Source organism: Mesoplodon densirostris, chromosome 15 (genome assembly GCF_025265405.1).
Source record: "Mesoplodon densirostris isolate mMesDen1 chromosome 15, mMesDen1 primary haplotype, whole genome shotgun sequence".
Classification (NCBI taxonomy): domain Eukaryota; kingdom Metazoa; phylum Chordata; class Mammalia; order Artiodactyla; family Ziphiidae; genus Mesoplodon; species Mesoplodon densirostris.
In genome coordinates this window covers 15,809,804-15,828,109 of record NC_082675.1, presented here as the reverse complement: position 1 = coordinate 15,828,109, position 18,306 = coordinate 15,809,804, and the positions used below count along the sequence as shown (strand labels likewise).

Genomic DNA, 18,306 nt, shown 5'->3' with positions numbered 1-18,306 from the left:
TGTCCTGTTGCTTCTCTTTTTATTTTCTAAGCAGCAACTGGTAATTATTGCCTAGATCCATTCACTTATAAGGTGTGTAATAACTTTATCATTCGTCATTATTAGCTGGAATATTTCTATAAAGATAAGCTTTTTGTCACCAAGGCAGGATATATGCTTGATTCTTTCCTGTTTACTAAGTAGTTTTAAAAATAGCGTTCTCCATGGGCTTCCCTGGTGGCGCAGTGGTTGAGAGTCCGCCTGCCGATGCAGGGGACACGGGTTCGTGCCCCGATCCCGGAAGATCCCACATGCCGCGGAGCGGCTGGGCCCGCGAGCCATGGCCGCGGAGCCTGTGTGTCCGGAGCCTGTGCTCCGCAACGGGAGAGGCCACAGCAGTGAGAGGCCCGCGTACAGCAAAAAAAAAAAAATAGCGTTCTCCAGGGCTTCCCTGGTGGCGCAGTGGTTGAGAGTCCGCCTGCCGATGCAGGGGACACAGGTTTGTGCCCTGGTCTGGGAAGATCCCACATGCCGCGGAGCGGCTGGGCCCGTGAGCCATGGCCGCTGAGCCTGCGCGTCCGGAGCCTGTGCTCCGCAATGGGAGAGGCCACAACAGTGAGAGGCCCACGTACCACTAAATAAATAAATAAATAAATAAATAAATAAATAAATAAAAATAGCGTTCTCCAAAAAAATTTTTTTATCAATATGTACTCATGGGTTTTTAAAACATATTTAGTGTGCTTCTATCTATGGCATTTATCATTTCTGTTGCTCAAATTATTTTAGCTTTGACCAGTGGGAGCTTCTGCAAGCTGGCTTCTACTCCTTCCTATACAACTCTGGTAGTTTTTGCTAGATTCCTTACTTTCTGGTGTAATAAGTTGTTACAGTGTAATACATTTCCCATGTCAGAACTGGAATCAGTCATTTCTCCAAGGAGTGAGTTAGCTTTTCTCTCATTTTCCTCCCTTTCTTCCTTCCTTCTCTTCCTTTCCTGGGAAGTGGTATTTAGAGACTACAGTCTGGGAGCCAGAAGTGTTTATTGTTGTCAGGTTGGTTATTTCCTTCTCAGTGGGTGGAGCTAGAAAAAATTGTTTTCTTGAAATAAATTATGAGTCCAAATGATACTTCCAATTCAAATTTAGGACTCAGACTAATAAGACTTCCGCTACCCCCAATAATATCATTACTGAAAACAGTTTAATTTTCTTTCCAGCTTTTATTTTTTAATCCTTAGGGTAGATCCTTCAGAGATGTATAGTCAAATTACTGTGCTTTCAACTCATTTGTAATAGTTCTTCTCTATGTGGTTATATACTAACTGGATATACAACTAGGTTATTTGTTTCATTTTATGTTTGGATTTCAGAAATTTCTTTCTATAAAATTTTATTTACAATTATATAAAATATTGCCTTTGATTCTAGTCAAATATAAAAAGTACATTCAAAGAAGTTTATCTTCTATCCCTGTCTTTTCATCCTTATATTTATAGCCATTTAAAAAAAAGTTGAAGTCCATCATTACCTTTCAAAAAGTATAAGCAAATATATATCTGTAAATTCATAACCCATCCTTTCATGGATAAATAGTAGCATAATTGTACATACTTTTTTCCAACTTCTTTTTTTTTATTACATTGGAGATCACTCCACAGTAGTATCTACAGATAGTCTTCATTCATTTTTACTGCACAGTACTCCACTGTGTGGATGTACCATAGTTTATTCAACCTATTGATGAGCATTTGGCTAGTTTCCAAATATATTACAAAGAAGATACAGTGGATAGCCTTGTGCATGCATATTTTTCTCTTTTCGCTGATTATTGGTAATATTAACATTTTTTGATATTCTGTGTTAAAAAAAGTGATGATTGTTACTCATCTTTAACTTTTTTTTTTTTTTTTTTTTTTTTTTTGGCCGGGCCGTGTGGCTTGCAGGATCTCAGTTCCCAATCAGGGATTGAACCCAGGCCACAGCAGTGAAAGCGCCGAAACCTAACCAACTACACCACCAGGGAACCCCCTACTCATCTTTAATTTTTATTATATATCCTACATAATTTTGGTTAGCATATTTAAAGTCTGAAAAGTATTTTTAATTAAAATTAAAAGATATCAAACCTTTTTGGTAAATATAAGAAGTGAGCTAGGGGCTTCCCTCGTGGTGCAGTGGTTAAGAATCCTCCTTCCAATGCAGGGGACACGGGTTCGAGCCCTGGTCCGGGAAGATCCCACATGCCGCGGAGCAGCTGGGCCCATGTGCCACAATTAATGAGGCTCAGGCATCTAGAGCCCATGCTCCACAACAAGAGAAGCCACCACAATGAGAAGCTTGCGCACCGCAACGAAGAGTAGCCCCTGCTTGCTGCAGCTGGAGAAAGCCCGATGCAGCAACAAAGACCCAAAGCAGCCAAAAATAAATAAATAAATTTTCTTTAAAAGTGAGCTATTTTTTAAAAATTATTATTTATTTATTTACTTTTGGCTGCTTTGGGTCTTTGTTGCTGAGCGCGGGCTTTCTCTAGTTGCAACGAGCAGGGGCTACGCTTCATTGCGGTGTGCGGGCTTCTCATTGCAGTGTCTTCTCTTGTTGCAGAGCACAGGCTCTAGGCGCGCGGGCTTCAGTAGTTGTGGCTCGCGGGCTCTAGAGCACAGGCTCAGTAGTTGTGGTGCACGGGCTTAGTTGCTCTGCAGCATGTGGGATCTTCCTGGACCAGGGCTCGAACCTGTGTCCCCTGCATTGGCAGGCAGTTTCTTAACCACTGTGCCACCAGGGAAGTCCCAGTGAGCTATTTTGTAATCTAGTCCCATTTTTATGTTACACTTCAAAATAGCTGAGGCCATCATTTGCACAGACCACTTTTCCTATAAAGTGACTATGAACTTTAAAAAAATTACAGCAGCAAATTGGGTATCTGGTGCAGTGGTGGATTCTTTAAGTTCACTTAGGCAATGCTTAGAGAAACAAAGTCAAACCTTCCTACAGCTTGTGGCAGTAGGGAGTTTTTTATGATCCCTTTGGCAGGGTCAGGTTAGAACTTAGAAGGAAATCTTAGCCTGACTTTTCTGGCCATGGAAAAAGGTTGATTCTAAACGCTGACCTGATGGTTTCAGTCTGTGACATCTGAAATTCAGTTCATCTTTTATACATTATTAACAACAAAATGGGGGAAAACTGAGTTGGCTTTCAGGGGAAATGGGAAAAAACAAGATCACATCTGTACTCTACTAAGTCCTCTGTAGATGTCAGGCTGGGGTGATAAATTGTCAGGCACTAAATCAGGGCATTAACGTTTCATTTAAACTGAAGCTAGATCCAAATAGCTGATGGCCTGCTTTCTAGATCTCTTACGTACCTGCTTCTTAAATCCAGTCAGTTTTCAAAAAATTGCCCTTTAAGGTTGGGGCCAGGGGAATAAAGCTGAGAACAGAATGAACCATTATAGAAGAACTTAGGTATGTGGAAGCAGAGACTCATTAAAATCTAAATCCTCTGAAGCTGAAGTTTGATCCAACAGCAAGGCATTATTATTTTAGTGGTTGTACCTTAGTTGTTTCCCAGGAGGTGATAAATTTGGGATCAGTTCCTTCTTACTGTGTGTTCTGATGGTCTTTAAAGTGAACCAAAGCTCTAAATTGCAATGCCACTGATAATTTAACTCTGATAGCTAAGTTTTGTTTGTCTGTGTGCCCGGCTTCTCGTTTTCTGTGAAACTCTTTGTGTTCTTTTGGGTAATTTTTCCCTAGAAGACACTTATAAATTACTTCCGATTTTGATGCATCTTAAAATACAAAGTCTCTTGTGAAGCTCTTTGGTTCTTTTCTCCTTTGATCCTGAAATAAATTCAGGTTCGTGGTTTTCTTCTAGGATATGTGGTATGGTCAAAACATTGCAAACCCAAGTTTTTAATTTTTCCTATAGAGTCCCCATTTTTTCCCTTTCTTTCCCCAATTTTTTTTTACTGTAGTAAAATGAGATTGTCCTTTTCTGTAAACATCTTTTGTCTCCGGCATATCTCTGCCATGACTGTAAAGAAGTGGAAAGTATTTCTAGATTTGTTGAAATGCAGTAAAGTTCTGTCAAAATGAGATGGACACTAAATAACTGATGAGGCAGGTTTTGATCCTGCAATTTTGTCCCTGTGATGTGCAAGTTACCCGAAACCTGAATTCAGCCCTTGTGTGTCACCGTGAGAGGCATATCGCCTGGCTACACTTATAGGGTATCTGCCCTCTCTGTGCCTGTTCTTCCCTTTTGAGTCTCTAGACCTGAGTTGCCAAGGGGCACTGGGAGCTGAGCCTGAACATCATCTGACTGCAGGACCCAAGTTGAGGATGGAAATCTTGCTGTTGATAGTCCTTTGGCTGCCAGTCTTTGCCTTCACCCTCCTCTTCCATCTCACTGCCCCCTCTGTATCCAGAACCCTGGCTCTCCACACACCTGCTTCGTTCTTCTTTCCCTGCAGAAGGTTTCTTTGCTTCTTGACTTACGAACTTTACTTCTTACCCCTTTCAGATATTGAAACTAGCAACTTTCAGTCATTGTATCAAAGTCTCAGCGATTTTCACTGGCTCAGACGCCATTCATCTCTGGTCCAAGGACACCATCACGTAGAACAAAGACATCTTCATGGACCACTGTGTTTGGGGAAAAATAGTTCTCAGATGAAGGTTATAGGGAGTTGGGCAGACATCCCCAAAATATCTCCCCCAAACAGTAGCCATTGGTGGTGGCAGTGATTAATTTGTTCATTCATTTAACAAATATTTAGTAAGCACAGACTCTATGCTGGAGTCTAGGTTCTGGGGATGTAGCAGAGAACATGTCATAGTCTTTATCCTTGTGGAGTCAATTGGGAGAGACAGACAGTAAACAAAGAAGCAGGTAAGTATTCATTATGTGAGACGGTGATAAATGTTGTGAAGAAAATAAAGTAGGGGAAGATAAAAAGGGTGTGCTGATGGGGGCATCACCATTTTACATAGAGCTCTCTGACAGAGTGGCATTTGAGTGGAGACCTGATGGAAATAATGGAGCAAGGCATGCAGATAACCTCAGGAGGAACATTCCAGGCAAAGGGAACAGCAAGTGCAAAGGCCCTGAAGTGGGAATGTGCTTAATGCACGTGGTGCACAATCAGCAGACAGGCCAGTACTATCAGAGAAGGGTGAGCAAGAGGGAAATGTAGGTGGAGCCATAACGGAGGGGTCAGATCCTACAGGGCACTGTGGTCAGGGTAAAGCTGTTGGCTTTTACTTGGAGTAAGATGGAAAATCTAAGGAGAGTTTTGAGCACAGGACTGAGGTGATCACTCAGGTTGCCACACGGAGGACAGTCTGCAAGGGGAAGGACAGAAGCAGGGAGATGGGCAGGGAGGCAAATTGCAATAATTTGAACAGAGAAGTAATGTTGGCTTTGACCAGGGCAGCAGCAGCGGAGGTGCTTGAGAACTTGAGACCTTTTTGAAGGTAGAATTGTCAGTATTTGAAGGTAGAGTTGATAGATTGTATGGTTAAGACAGAGGTGAGGCAGGATAAGGTGAAAGTTTTTGGCTTGAGCAGTTAATTAGTAGGATGGAGTTACCGTTTGCTTAGATGGGGAAGAATGGAAGGAATGGGTTTGGGGGAGACTCGGAGGGATGAGTTTTGGGGGAAACTGGGAGGGATGGGTTTTGGGACAAGTGATCAACTTCCATTTTAGAGATGTTAAAGTTTGAACTGCCTATTACATACCTAATGGGAATATGATTCTTCAGCTAATTCAATTGTGTTACAGGTGGGATTGTACTAGAATGTTCTTCCTTCCTCACTTCACCTTGCTAACATCTCTTCACTCTTCAGTTCCCAGCATCAGGGTCATTTGTCATTTTCTCAGGGAAACCTCCTTGATCCCTGTCCCTATGCCTGGATTGATTCTTCCTGTTATATGTGCACATAGCAGCAGATCCTTTCCTTTGTAGAGTTTACCATCCTTGGAATTCATGAATAATTTGTGTAGTTATTGGTTTAGTGTTTGTTTCTCGTCACTGTGAATCCACAGAAGCAGATGGCGTTACGAGGTCTGTTGGAATAAGAAGAGGTCTTGTTCAAATGAAACTGTTGGTGAAAAAATGAAGAGACAAACTTTGATCCTGCTGTTTTATGTCTGCTGTGTGCATATTATCTAAAAAATAGTCCGGGTCAGTCTGTGGGCCTCGCAAGGACAGATAGTCCTGTTTTGTTCACTGTAGCCCCAGAATCCAGCAGAGAGCCTGGCACACAGTAGGCACAAAATAAGTATTTGTGTTGTGTTGAATCTGAGCTGTTTTCTGTAGCAAGAGAGACTTGTATTGGCTTCAGACCCTTTGCTTATATTCAATAGGGAACAGCTTTCTGATGCTTAAAAAGTGTGGAGGAATGTTCCAGGCTTTGCTTTGAGATGTTCCTCTTTATTCCCATGCAGTTTTCATTTGGAGCCCCTGTTTGAGGCTTGGTGAATGCACATTTTAGTCTCTGAGACCCCTCTACACACTTGCTTAAAAGGATGTCATTCAGGGCTTCCCTGATGGCGCAGTGGTTGAACGTCCGCCTGCCGGTGCGGGGGGCGGGGGTTCGTGCCCCGGTCCGGGAGGATCCCGCGTGCCGCGGAGCGGCTGGGCCCGTGAGTCATGGCCGCTGGGCCTGCGCGTCCGGAGCCTGTGTTCCGCAACGGGAGAGGCCCCAGCAGTGAGAGGCCCGCATACCGCAAAAAAAAAAAAAAAAAAAAAAAAAAAAAAAAAAGGATGTCATTCAGGGTCGCAGTAATGAATTTCAGGCAGATTTTAGTTTTGAACCCTCTGTTTCTGATTTAAAAAGAAACACAATACACACAGACAAACCTTCCACAACACCTTTTTAACTGGGGTTCTATTTTCTCAGCTCTTTAAAGCTTATTTTCCTTAGTAATTGTTTTTTTTTTTTTTTAAGCCCAGCCTCCTTCTGTTATACAAGCCTCTCTTCCCTGTCGTGGTCTGAAGCTGTGCTCCATTTGCACGGGCATCGCAGGCATTTCTCTGACAGCCACACAGATGTCCTGGATTCCACCAGCAGCTCTGCCAACCGACAGAGGAGCTAGTGCCTTTCTTCAAACCCACAAATTCTACTTGGAGATGGTTAGGTTTTATGGAGACAAGGCTTTAACTGCACCCCAAAGCTGTGTCTCAAAAAATAATTCTTGCTGGTGATCTCTAGCGGAAATCTTCTGCATGGTGACTAAGCAAAGCCATATTGAACAGCTACCCCAACCAGGGCTCCAGCCTCATGATCAAAAATGCTCTGGGAGGGCAGCCTTGAGCTGTCACCAGGCTTTTCCATCCAGGCCTGAGCTCCCAGCTGCTTCATAGAAGGGCTGCTACCTTCTGGTGGGCAGAGCATCACAGTGGCTAAGGGGTTTTATTCCACAAGCTCCATTCTGGAGAAATTCCTTTGTTTCCTTTGAACTATTTCTCTTTCAGCCCACTCCACCGCCGCCGCCCCCCACCCCACCCCTTGCTTTTGTTCTGTGCCCCTCCAGTGTCAGGTTTTTCTCTTTAGAGTTGTTTTCATTTGCTGGAGATGCTTGACATCTTTACAGAGAATTGAAGAACCGAAGGTGCTTCCAGGTGCTTTCCCATCTCTGCTGTACCTTCCCCTCTGCCTTTGAACCAGCTTGCTGCTTTCCACGCTGCGGGCCTGTGCTTCAGCCTCCATTTCTTCTTAGCCCCTTTCTTCTTTAACCTTGGAACGCGACAGCCCACAGTATGCTGAAGTAACACTTTGAGAAGACACCAGTGGCTTTCTTATTAAGATTAGAAAACAGTCTTTTCTCTGGCCTCTTTCTTCCGTGAGCTGCTCTTGAGACAGCTGTCCAGTTCCTCATTCCCACCATTTTCTTGTTTCTCTGATCCGCAGCAGCATGTGCCTGGTTTATTCCTTCCTCCCCTCCCTTGTGCTCTTCTTGCTGTTCGTTGCTTTTTCTTCTCCCAACCAGTTAACTCTGGTGGTTCTCCAAGACGTGGTCTGGGCCCTCTGCTTATCCTGCTTTAAACTTGCTCTTCACTGAGGAGTGCGTCCATTTTCACCCTAGTCTGATTACCACTAAGTTTGTGTTGCTTCTGGGCTCTGGTTCTACCTTTTGAATTGTGCCTTCCACACTTCTTCTTGGCTGTCATAGCTCTTCAAACTCAAGCATTCACAACCAAACCTGTTATTTTGTTGTTTTCCCCTTCAGACCAAATATCCCCTTTTACTTCTCATCTCTGGTGGTTGTCCTGTGTATTTTCTGACCCTGTAGGCTGGAATCCTCAGAGCATCCCTTGACTCATCTTTCTCTTCTTTCTCCCATACCTTGCCATTCACCAGGTCCGGTTGATTTTTCTTTCCTAGTTGTCTTTGTGGTCTTAGAGGAAGGAAAGAAACTAGCATTTATTGTCTGCTTGGTGCTGCATTTTGGGCTAGGGAAATCATCTCATTGCATCCCCAGATCTTATGCGGTAGGTAGATCTTGTGTCCCCTGGGTGCTCCGAGAGATCAAGGCACCTGCCCAGGGCCGCCCAGGTGGGCAGCAGCAGAGACGGGAATCTCTCCTGATGCCAGGGGTGCAGGCTCTCATCGCCTCACAAGACGCCAGCTGCTCTTTTACTCTCGGCCTCTGCCCTTCCATTCGCCCTTCATGCTAATCTACTCTCAGCATTTCTCCTGTCACTCTTCTGCTCAGAAACCTTCAGTGGCTCCCAATCTCCCACCAGAGGCATAGCATTTTCATTTTGAAGATGAAGACACTGAAGCCCAGAAGAAGGGAGAAAGTTGTCCCCAAGGATGTGGCTAGCAAGTAGTTGGCTGCCGTTTGAACTTCCAGAACTTCTGACTCTAAGTCTACCATGCTGTGCTTCTCAGCCGTTGAAGATCTCCTGCCCAGTTCTCAAGGCCCCCCATCTCCTCACCTAACCTCATTTCCCACACTGACAGAACTCAGCTTCCAGACTCTGACCAGTTTCCTTCACCCTAACTCTGAGGCCACTAACTCTGGCCTCTTAGCCACGTTTGCTTATGTCCCTAACTTGCTGGGATGTTTTCCTTCCTTCCTTGTACCCATCTTAGCCCCTCACTTGCCTCAAGCCTCACCTCCTCCCAGAAACCTGCTTCACTTAGTTTTCATGGATCTCACTCCCTAAATTCCACACCACATAATTAATTACACACTTAATCATAGATTATTAATGATAGATTTGTCTTGTACTGTTTGCTGCTGTTTCCTATGTCAGAACCTGTTCTCCTCTGGGGACCATGTCTTCTAGATTTGTTTTTCTGCTTCACCTTGTTGGAGGAAGGAGGTGACTTAACTTCAAACAAGCACCTGGAAAGGAACCAAATCTTGGATTGGTTTTGTCCCTCACGGTGCTTTGTAAGTGCTTGTCCATCACTTGGGACCTTCTCTGGTGATGAGAATCTCCAGCTGCCCTTTCACTCCTGGATGATGCCGCGGACTCACTGGGGACGAGCCTCCCCAACTCCACTGTGGGGAAATGGTGACAGGCCGTGCAGCGTGGCATCTGGAAGTGGGGGCTTTCAGCCTGTTACCAGGCTGCCGGTGGTGCCTGGTAACACCACAGAGTTTGCAGTAAAGAGGACGGAGTGAGAATTCCAGTGTTCCTCTGTGCGGAGGGCAGATGCCAAAGGGAAACAGAAGTTCATTCAGACCGGGAAGAAGGCTCGGTCTGGCGCCCGCCTACGTGGTTACTGCTGTCTTATTATTCGTGGCCCCCACACCAGAGAGGCCATCTGCCTGACAGCCGTCCTCAGCCCTCTTTCTCTCCTTCAGGTGACCAGCCATGAGTGGGGTAGGGGGAGAGTTAATAGGAGCTTTTACATTTTTATCTTTTTATAATTTATAAAAACCTTCTTTTATTATTGAAGTTTTCACACACGCCGAAGTCGAGAAAATAGGACGATGAACCTTCTTTTTCCCAGCCCTCAGCTGTAACACTTATCAGTATTTTGTTAATCTTGTCTCCTCCCCTTGTAGCTTTGTTTTTTTTGTTTTGTTGTTTGTGGCCGCCCTGTGCAGCATGTGGGATCTTAGCTCCCCGACCAGGGATCAAACCCGTGCCGCCTGCAGTGGAAGTGTGGAGTCTTAACCACTGGGCCGCCAGGGAAGTCCCTGTAGCTTTGTTTTTAAAAATACTGTACGGTTTGGTCTGGCCTTAATGGTTAGTGGCGTTATTTTTTTTTCCCCTTAGCAATTTGTCCCTGTTGCTCAGAGCAGTGCAGGCAAATGGTTCTCAGGCCACTGTCCTGGCACGTGGGGCTGCCTGGCTCTGCCCGTTCATTTGTTGTTTGTCTGTCTTTCTTTGATCCTGTTTCTCCACTTGCGTTCGTGACATTCTGGTCAAGAGCCAGTTCCAATGGTTTTTAATCAGAGGACTTTGGAAGCCTGTGAGGGTCTCTTTCTGTCGTCACGGTGACAGGGGATATTGCTACTGGCATTTAGGCTGGAGGCTGGCAGGGGTCCAGGTGTGGGGAGCACAGATATTCAACAGCCATAGATGTGAGGGACCGTTCTGCATTGTGAACACCTGTTCCATCCACACTCGGTCATGCTGCTGGGCACGCCTAATGTACAGTGTGGATTGGGGGTTGCCTTTCTCTTCATGCCTTTTATAAAGGCTTAAAAGTTTGATATAATCCATTTGTTGATCACCGTTGATTCATGTAATCAGGTGACTGTAACTAGCCTCTGGTCCTTTCTGAGGGTTCATCCTTGGTTGCAAACCCTTTGGTTGTTTTACTTGGGAAAATGGGGTATCTTGCAGCCTGTGCCCCAGCTTTCTAGTTGCCTGTCCCACGCCTTATCACTGGCATCCTGCCAGGCCCAGTGGAGAATGGGGATGGAGACAGTGACATTCAGCCGCAGGTCATTCACAGCTTTTGGTGCCCTGGGGGCAGCTGAGAGGGAGGTTGTGGAAGATCAACCTTGAAGGGATTGTAAACTCCTGGGGGCAGGGCTTATTGGTTATTCTCCTGCCTCTTCTGGCCATCAGCCTGCTGCTGGGGAGGAAGCGCCCCTTAGCAGGCGGTAGCTGATTATCTCGGGTGCAGTCGGGGAGCCTCTGCAGGCAGAACATGGAAAGTGACAACTTCTGAGTTCTTTTTATTTTCAGTCTCACTCGAGATGGATGGCAGCCTTCCACTGTGGGAAATGAAATGTGTTCAGGCAACTTGGGCCCCAGGCGCAGATGAGAATGGGCTAATGGGCACTGAGGAAGGAGCGGGGCTGGCCGGGGAGAGGCACACTGTTAGTCATTACTAATCCGTGACAGCTGCCAGCCGCTGGCGGTTAGCACTCTACTGCGCCTGGGACACAGGGCCTCTGGGCCTGTCCTTTCTGGAACACTCCAGGGCCCAAACTGTCTCAACTTGTGTGCTGTTCAAACCTCAAATCCGCATGGAAGAAGCAATTGGTAACTTAATGCAGGATGAGGGAAGCCAGAGGCTGAGCTGAGTAGATGGTCCAGCCAACATGCTATGGGTATTGGTGAGGGTTTCCCTGGCCTGGAACTCTGGATTATTCTAGCAAAGTGTTCTTGGTGTGTGAGATGATTTTCGGTGGCACCCCATCACAGTAAGATCGAATTAGCGAGTGAGGAAGGTTTTTCTCTTTTTAACCCTTACCCATTCCTTTTGACGTGGCTTAGGAGAAGGTCTGAGTACAGTTTTAATATGCCTCTAACACCTACCTCTAACACCTGCCAGTGTCCCTTTTCCTTTACAAAGTCTCAGGCATGCTACAGTATCCAGGTAGAATTTGACAATATTTTGTTTTTATTATATTCCTTTTTCTGGTTACCTTCCATATATGGCAAGTCATACTGGTTTTCATGTGTGCTAGTAATATGCAGTTTCCTTTTGAAATCCATTTTCTGAAGGGGAAAAAAGAGGCTGTTAATTTAAGAAAACAACTGATATAACAGGTGATGTGCTGAGATGGCACAGCATCTTGAAGATGCTTTTCAAATGACTAAAGATCGGGAAATGCTGTTTTAATATTTTGCCTACGTGGTTTTTCTTTATGTTGAAGGCCAGGCCGACAGTGTCAGCATGGGATGCTGAGTGTGGGCCCTGTAGTGCCGAGGCCATCGCCATGATGGTCTGTGGTTTGTATGTCTCCCTCCACCCCCTTCTGTATTTATTTGTTCATTCAGCGGATACATTTTGAGTGCCTACTTTGTGCTGGATGCTGTGCTGTTTGCAGGCAAACAAGGGTGGCCCATGCTCTCTAATAGAAGAGACAAGATTGTAAAAACGTAGCTGGGATTCAGTGTGACGAGCGTACTCACGGAGGGAGGTGCTGCAGCCCTTGCACTGGTATTGTGAGCCACAGGGAGGTCATGCTGAGTGGGTCAGGAGAGCTTCCCAGAGGAGGAGGTATTTGCGGTGGGTCATAATGAGTAAGTAAAATGTAACCATTCATAGGTACTCAAGGCAGAGAAAGGGAATTCTAGGCAGAGGGGATGGCATGAATAAGAACATGAAGGCCTGAAGAAATATGGTGAGTTCGAGACCCTTGTGTATATTTGGTGTGGCTAGAGTGTAGACAGTGCGCCTTAACTCTTAACACCAACCCTGTGGGGTAGGTAATTAGGATTAGCCCCACTTTACACTTGAGGACACTGAGGCACGGACAGGATAGTAACTTGGCGAAGCAGAAGCTGAGGTTAGAGACAGGCCTCCATTAGCTCAGAGAAGGTTTCCTGAGTTGTTCTGAAAAGCGTGCATTTGATCTTGAAGGCAGAGGGAGAAATTGAAGGTGATTAAACAGGGTGGGACTGGGTGAAATTTGCCTTTTCTAGAGATTGCTCTGGCAGTGTGCCCTCCACAAGTGAAGCATCACTTGAAGTTTGTTTCATAAGTGAACACTTGAATGCTTTGCTGTCAAGTTTGTTTTGAATCAAGCACCTAGTTATTTCCTAGCATGTGTCCCGCCCTCCCCCCACCCCATTGTAGCTTTTGTTGATGTTGTTTCTCTTCACTTGGTTAAGTGATTGATTCAGTTCATAGTGTTTGAACCTCACCTTAATGTCTAATAATCAAGATCACACTTTCTTCCTAACACAGCAATATTGCACGGTAAGGCTGGCTCACAGTTCAGAGGAAGTGCCAGCTCCAAGAAGGCAAATGGCTGTAATTACTTACAGTGAACTCATTTGAGAATTTTGAGTGACCGTTTGATTGTCAGAGTTCTGCATACATTGTATTTTATTTCTGTCCACGTTTCCACTGGCTAAACACTTTGGTTATGAGCTGTGTGTCAAGGCCAAATATTGCATTTTGAAACTGAGTGTCAAACTAGCAATTTAAACTCCTGACTTTCATACCTGTCTGTGAAATTCAGATAAATGAACTGGAAATCTAACAGGGCTGCTGTGTTACGAAATACTGACTCCGCCTCTCCTTGTAGAGAAATCTCTAAGGGAAAATCATTTTAGCATATATAAATATATTAAAAATATATATAACACACTTCCCCCCCCCCACTTTTTTAGTCTTCCTTTCACTTTCTTGATTTGCCCCATTTGTGATTTCCCATTCAAATTAGGCTTGTTTGAAACCAAGGGTCCCTTGAAGAGGCACTTCTGGTAATTGTGAAAATGAAACCTACTCCTTGAAAATGCTTCAGCCTGGCTTGTCCACCTTCCTGTCTGTTTCTGCAGCTGGTGCTTCTCACCACTTCCCCACATCCTCTCTTCCCCTGGGGCCAGCTCCGCTGTGGCTGCCTGGTTTAAGGCTCTTGCCCTGATCCCCACCTCCTTTACCTGCAGAGGTGTCCTTCCTGACCCCTCGCTTTGGGAGCCCGAGAGTCCTCCTCCTCCGTCTCTGGCTGCGGAGAGGATAGGGGCCACCTCCCCTCAAAGCATAGGAGAGCGGGTGTCTGTGCAGACGCAGGCTGGCTGCCCAGGGCACTGACATGGGTTTGAGGCATAGGAGGACTCTAAAGCCTTGCTAACAAAGCTTGCATGCCCATGATCTAGTGGTACCAGGACTACTTCTACTGTCCCCCAGGATCCAAATTTGAGAACTGACTTTCAGCTTGCTCTGAATTAATCGATGGCAAAAGGCAGATCATAAAATCCTCAAGAACATGGATCACATGTATTATTTGGATGCTGTATACCAATGCTCACTGGCTTTCATTCTTAATAATTGTTATTTTAAAAGGTTTCTCTTCTTATAAATATTTATTTATTGTAGCAAATTTAGGCAAAAAACAGTTAAAAAAGAAAAAGAAAGAAAAGAAAAAGAAAAAGCATAATCCCACTGCTCCGAAAAAAATAATCCCCGTTACTTTTTTGGTGTACATCCTTCTGCGATTTCTTACATACACAGGTGCGTGCAGACATATGGGCTTATGTAATACACTGTTTTGGAAGTTTGACCTGCTTTTCAGTTAATACTTAGTCTGATCATCATTCCAAGGCATTCAGTATTCTCCTAGGATATCTTTTAAACGTCTGTAGAACATCTTTTGTATGGATGAACGAAAGTGTTTATTTAGGCAGCCCTTTCTGGTTGGACATTTATGTTGCTTCCAGTGTTCCTGCCACTCTTGATATAGCATTAAGGTGAACTTTCTTGTAGCTATTGCCCACGACTCTTGAACATTTCCTAGGATAAATTCCCTAAAGTGGAAGTGCTGGGTCAAGCTTTTTTTTTTTTTTGAAGCTTTTGGTGCATAATAATATTTACTTTTGTTTCTCTCTAGACACTACAACAACAAGAATGCAAACTTCTCTACAGCCGAAAAGAGGGTCAGAGGCAAGAGAATAAAAACAAAAATAGATATAAAAACATCCTGCCCTGTAAGTGTCAGTATATTTCTCCATAATAGTCATTCTTGGAGGTTTTGATTCCCAGTGTCTCAGTAACTTTTCTGGGGGCCATGTGCTTTCTCAGCAGATCCAAGGCCTTAGCTTCTTTTAATTGTAAGTAGTTTCCAAAATAATCAGCTGTTTTGGGGATGGATGGCCTCTTTCACTGAGTTCCTGTGATGTTGATTACGGAGTAAAATTGCCACTGGGAGGCTTAGTGTGTGGTTGTTTCCTTCTGTTAATTAATTTTGTCTGCCATAGGAGAGATCATCTCAAGGCTTGCCATCTCCCAGGGTCTCACCGTCAGGCTCAAGGGTCCCAGGCTTGTGTCCTTGCTTTGCAGCGCCCAGCCCTTGGGTCTTGGGGATGGCACGCCTCCTTTCTGGGGCTCCGTTCCCTCATCTGGGGAACAGACGAGCTCCTCCTGGGGGTTCTTCCAACTGTTCCCTTCATCTTTTCCGACATCCCTCATTCCTTGAGCTCGAATTACTGGAGATTCAGGTGCATACCTATGCTTTGCTCAGAAGCAGACCTTGTGATATTCATAAAGCAGTACCTCCTTTAACACCCAGATGCTGCCAGGTAGAGCCTGAGTTGAACTGTAGTGAAAAAGAGGCCCAGAAGGATGTAGGCCTTGGGTGAGGATCCCAGAAATGGCACCACGCAGTTGTGATAGCTCACCTCCCCTGAGTGCTGTCTCTGTGCCAGACTCTGAGTCCATATCTCACTGAATCCGTATCCCATGCACACAAAGCAGGAGTTCTTATTATCCCCATTTTAGGGACCATTTTATAGCAAGGGCATAAGTGGGAGTGAGTGGGAGAATTGGTACTGGAGCCCCCAAAGTCACTGCTCTTAGCCCTGAGCTCTAATGCAGGGTCTCCAGAGTGGGCTGGGTAAGGCAGTCTGCTATGGGACAGGGAAGGAACATTTAGAATGTCTCTTGATTTACATCCTTTGTCTAAAAAAAAAAAAAAGAAAGAAAATTTTAAATCTGATGTGCAGCTTGATGGCAGAGCGTGCATAATGTTTTTACCCAATTTAAAAATAAGGCTTGTGTGTATCTATAATTGTATATATATTTCAGTGTTCAAAAACTTTATTATTGAAGTTTTTTGGGCAGCATGATCAGATTGGAGAGCACTGCTGTAATGTCTTCTCAGGCCAGAGCTATTTTGTCAGATACTGTAAACCCATCCCATGTGTGCGTGTGTGTCTGTGTGTGTGTGCGTGGCATAGTCTTTCTGTATACATAGGTGCGCACACACAGTGTATGTGTATATCACATCCATATAGATATTTGTAATGTGTGCAGGTGAGGATGGGAGAAAGTGGAGCCATTTCTAATACTGAGGAGAGACAATGAGGAATTTGTAGAGAATCATTTTGAGCCACAGCATGGTCCTAATGACGTTGGGGAAGCATTGCCCTCTTTATGTCTTAAGTTTTCATTTCTGCTCAAGAGGTCTAAATGGTACTCATTAGTAAGATGTGGGGATGTAGGAAAAGATGAAGGGAACAGTGTTATGCAGTATCTATTGATAAATAGAATATTATTGCCCTTTCCTCCCTTAAAGATCCCAATCAGATGTTTCTTCTGATTAACATCATATTCTTTAAAGATGGGGAGTCTGAAGCAAAAGAACATTATTCTAGTAAGACATACAACTTTATTACTATTTCTCAGTGTAAAATGTGTTGCTTAGGTAAAACACTCAGATTTTTTTAAAATCAGTAATGTACTTTTTTTTTTTTTTTTTTTTTAGTAATGTACTTTTGTATAAAATTTGGTCAGTAGATACTATCATCAGAATCCTGTTGTCTAGATACTGTATTTAATTCTACTTCATTAAAAAAAAACACCCTTTTTATTATGGAAAGTTTAAAATATATTCAAAAGTAGACAGAACAGTATAAAGAACCCACACATACCCATCACCCAGCTCCAACAATTGTCAACTCCTGCCCAATCTTGATTCATCTATATTCTGATACACTTCTCTTCTCTCCTCGAACTGTTTTGAAGCAAATCTCAGACATCATGTCATTTACCTGTAGTTTACTCTTCCTCTAAAAAAAACCCCCAAAAAACAAAAATACCTTTTGTTTTGAAATAATTTTAGACTCACAAGAAGTTACAAAAATATGTAGAGGGTTCCCATGTACCCTTTACCTAGCTTCTCCCAATGATAATATTCTATATATCCATAGTACATTATCAAAACCAGGGGATTGACATTGCTGCTTTGTTCTCTTAAAGAAAGCATTATGAGGCGCCATATTCAGATTATTGTTTAAGATTTAGTTTTTAATGTTGTTTTATCATGAAATGAGCAAAACTTGGACTCGTTGAGGATGCACTGATTTGAACTGATTTGTCCTGAAGAGGCCTCAGTACCTTTGTGACCATGGTCTCTGTTTCTTCCAGTTGATCACACCAGGGTTGTCCTACACGATGGTGATCCCAATGAGCCTGTTTCAGATTACATCAATGCAAACATTATCATGGTAAACTTTGTTTCTTGTGGTGTTTTCTGACTGTATATTGCTAGCCAGTTTTTGTATTTTAAATCCTTCCTCATGGCCTGAAAGCAGTTTTCAAATGTTTGAAGTATTTTCTTCCTAAATTTCTAGCCTGAATTTGAAACCAAGTGCAACAACTCAAAGCCCAAAAAGAGTTACATTGCCACACAAGGCTGCCTGCAAAACACTGTGAATGACTTTTGGCGGATGGTGTTTCAAGAGAACTCCCGAGTGATTGTCATGACAACAAAAGAAGTGGAGAGAGGAAAGGTATGCTATATACTGTACTTTTTTGAAGTATTGGACATGTCAGGTTGAACATGTTAAGAACTGAATAGGGACTTCCCTGGTGGCGCAGTGGTTAAGAATCCGCCTGCCAGTGCAGGGGACACGAGTTCAAGCCCTGGTCCGGGAAGATCCCATGTGCCGCAGAGCAACTAAGCCCATGCGCCACAACTACCGAGCCTGCGTTGTGGAGCCCATGTGCTGCAACTACTGAAGCCCGCGCGCCTAGAGCCCGTGCTCCACAACAAGAGAAGCCATCTCAATGAGAAGCCTGCGCACCTCAACGAAGAGTAGTCCCCGTTCACCGCAACTAGAGAAAGCCCGTGGGTAGCAATGAAGACCCAACACAACCAAAAATAAAATATAAATAAATTTATTTTTTTTAAAAAAAGCTGAGTAAACACAGTAAGCTTACTCTGACCCTCTGGAAAAAAGGGAGTAGGAGAAATTTGATTATGACATACTTTGGTGCGGTTTTCTTTGTTTCTTCTTCTTAGGGTTCATGGAGCTTCTTGGGTCTGTGGGTTTATAGTTTTCTTCAAATTTGAATAATGTTTACTATTTCTTCACATATGAACTGCCAACCCACCCTGTCTTGGGATACCAATTACACATATATTAGGCTGTTTGAAGTTGTCCTATAGCTCACTG

The 18,306-nt window shown here is 44.1% G+C and overlaps 1 protein-coding gene across 4 annotated transcripts in view; it reads left to right on the top strand.

The window, feature by feature from the left end:
* PTPN11 (protein tyrosine phosphatase non-receptor type 11) overlaps positions 1–18,306 on the top strand; it is an 81,337-nt gene that overhangs the window by 35,645 nt on the left and 27,386 nt on the right. For 3 of the 4 annotated variants that reach the window (XM_060119745.1, XM_060119748.1, XM_060119747.1), the window contains exons 7-10: positions 14,742–14,838; positions 16,425–16,502; positions 17,276–17,355; positions 17,482–17,640. In XM_060119745.1, coding sequence (XP_059975728.1) covers positions 14,742–14,838; positions 16,425–16,502; positions 17,276–17,355; positions 17,482–17,640 — 414 coding nt within the window. The remainder of the gene's footprint in view (positions 1–14,741; positions 14,839–16,424; positions 16,503–17,275; positions 17,356–17,481; positions 17,641–18,306) is intronic. The other variant, XM_060119746.1, reaches the window with a different exon arrangement.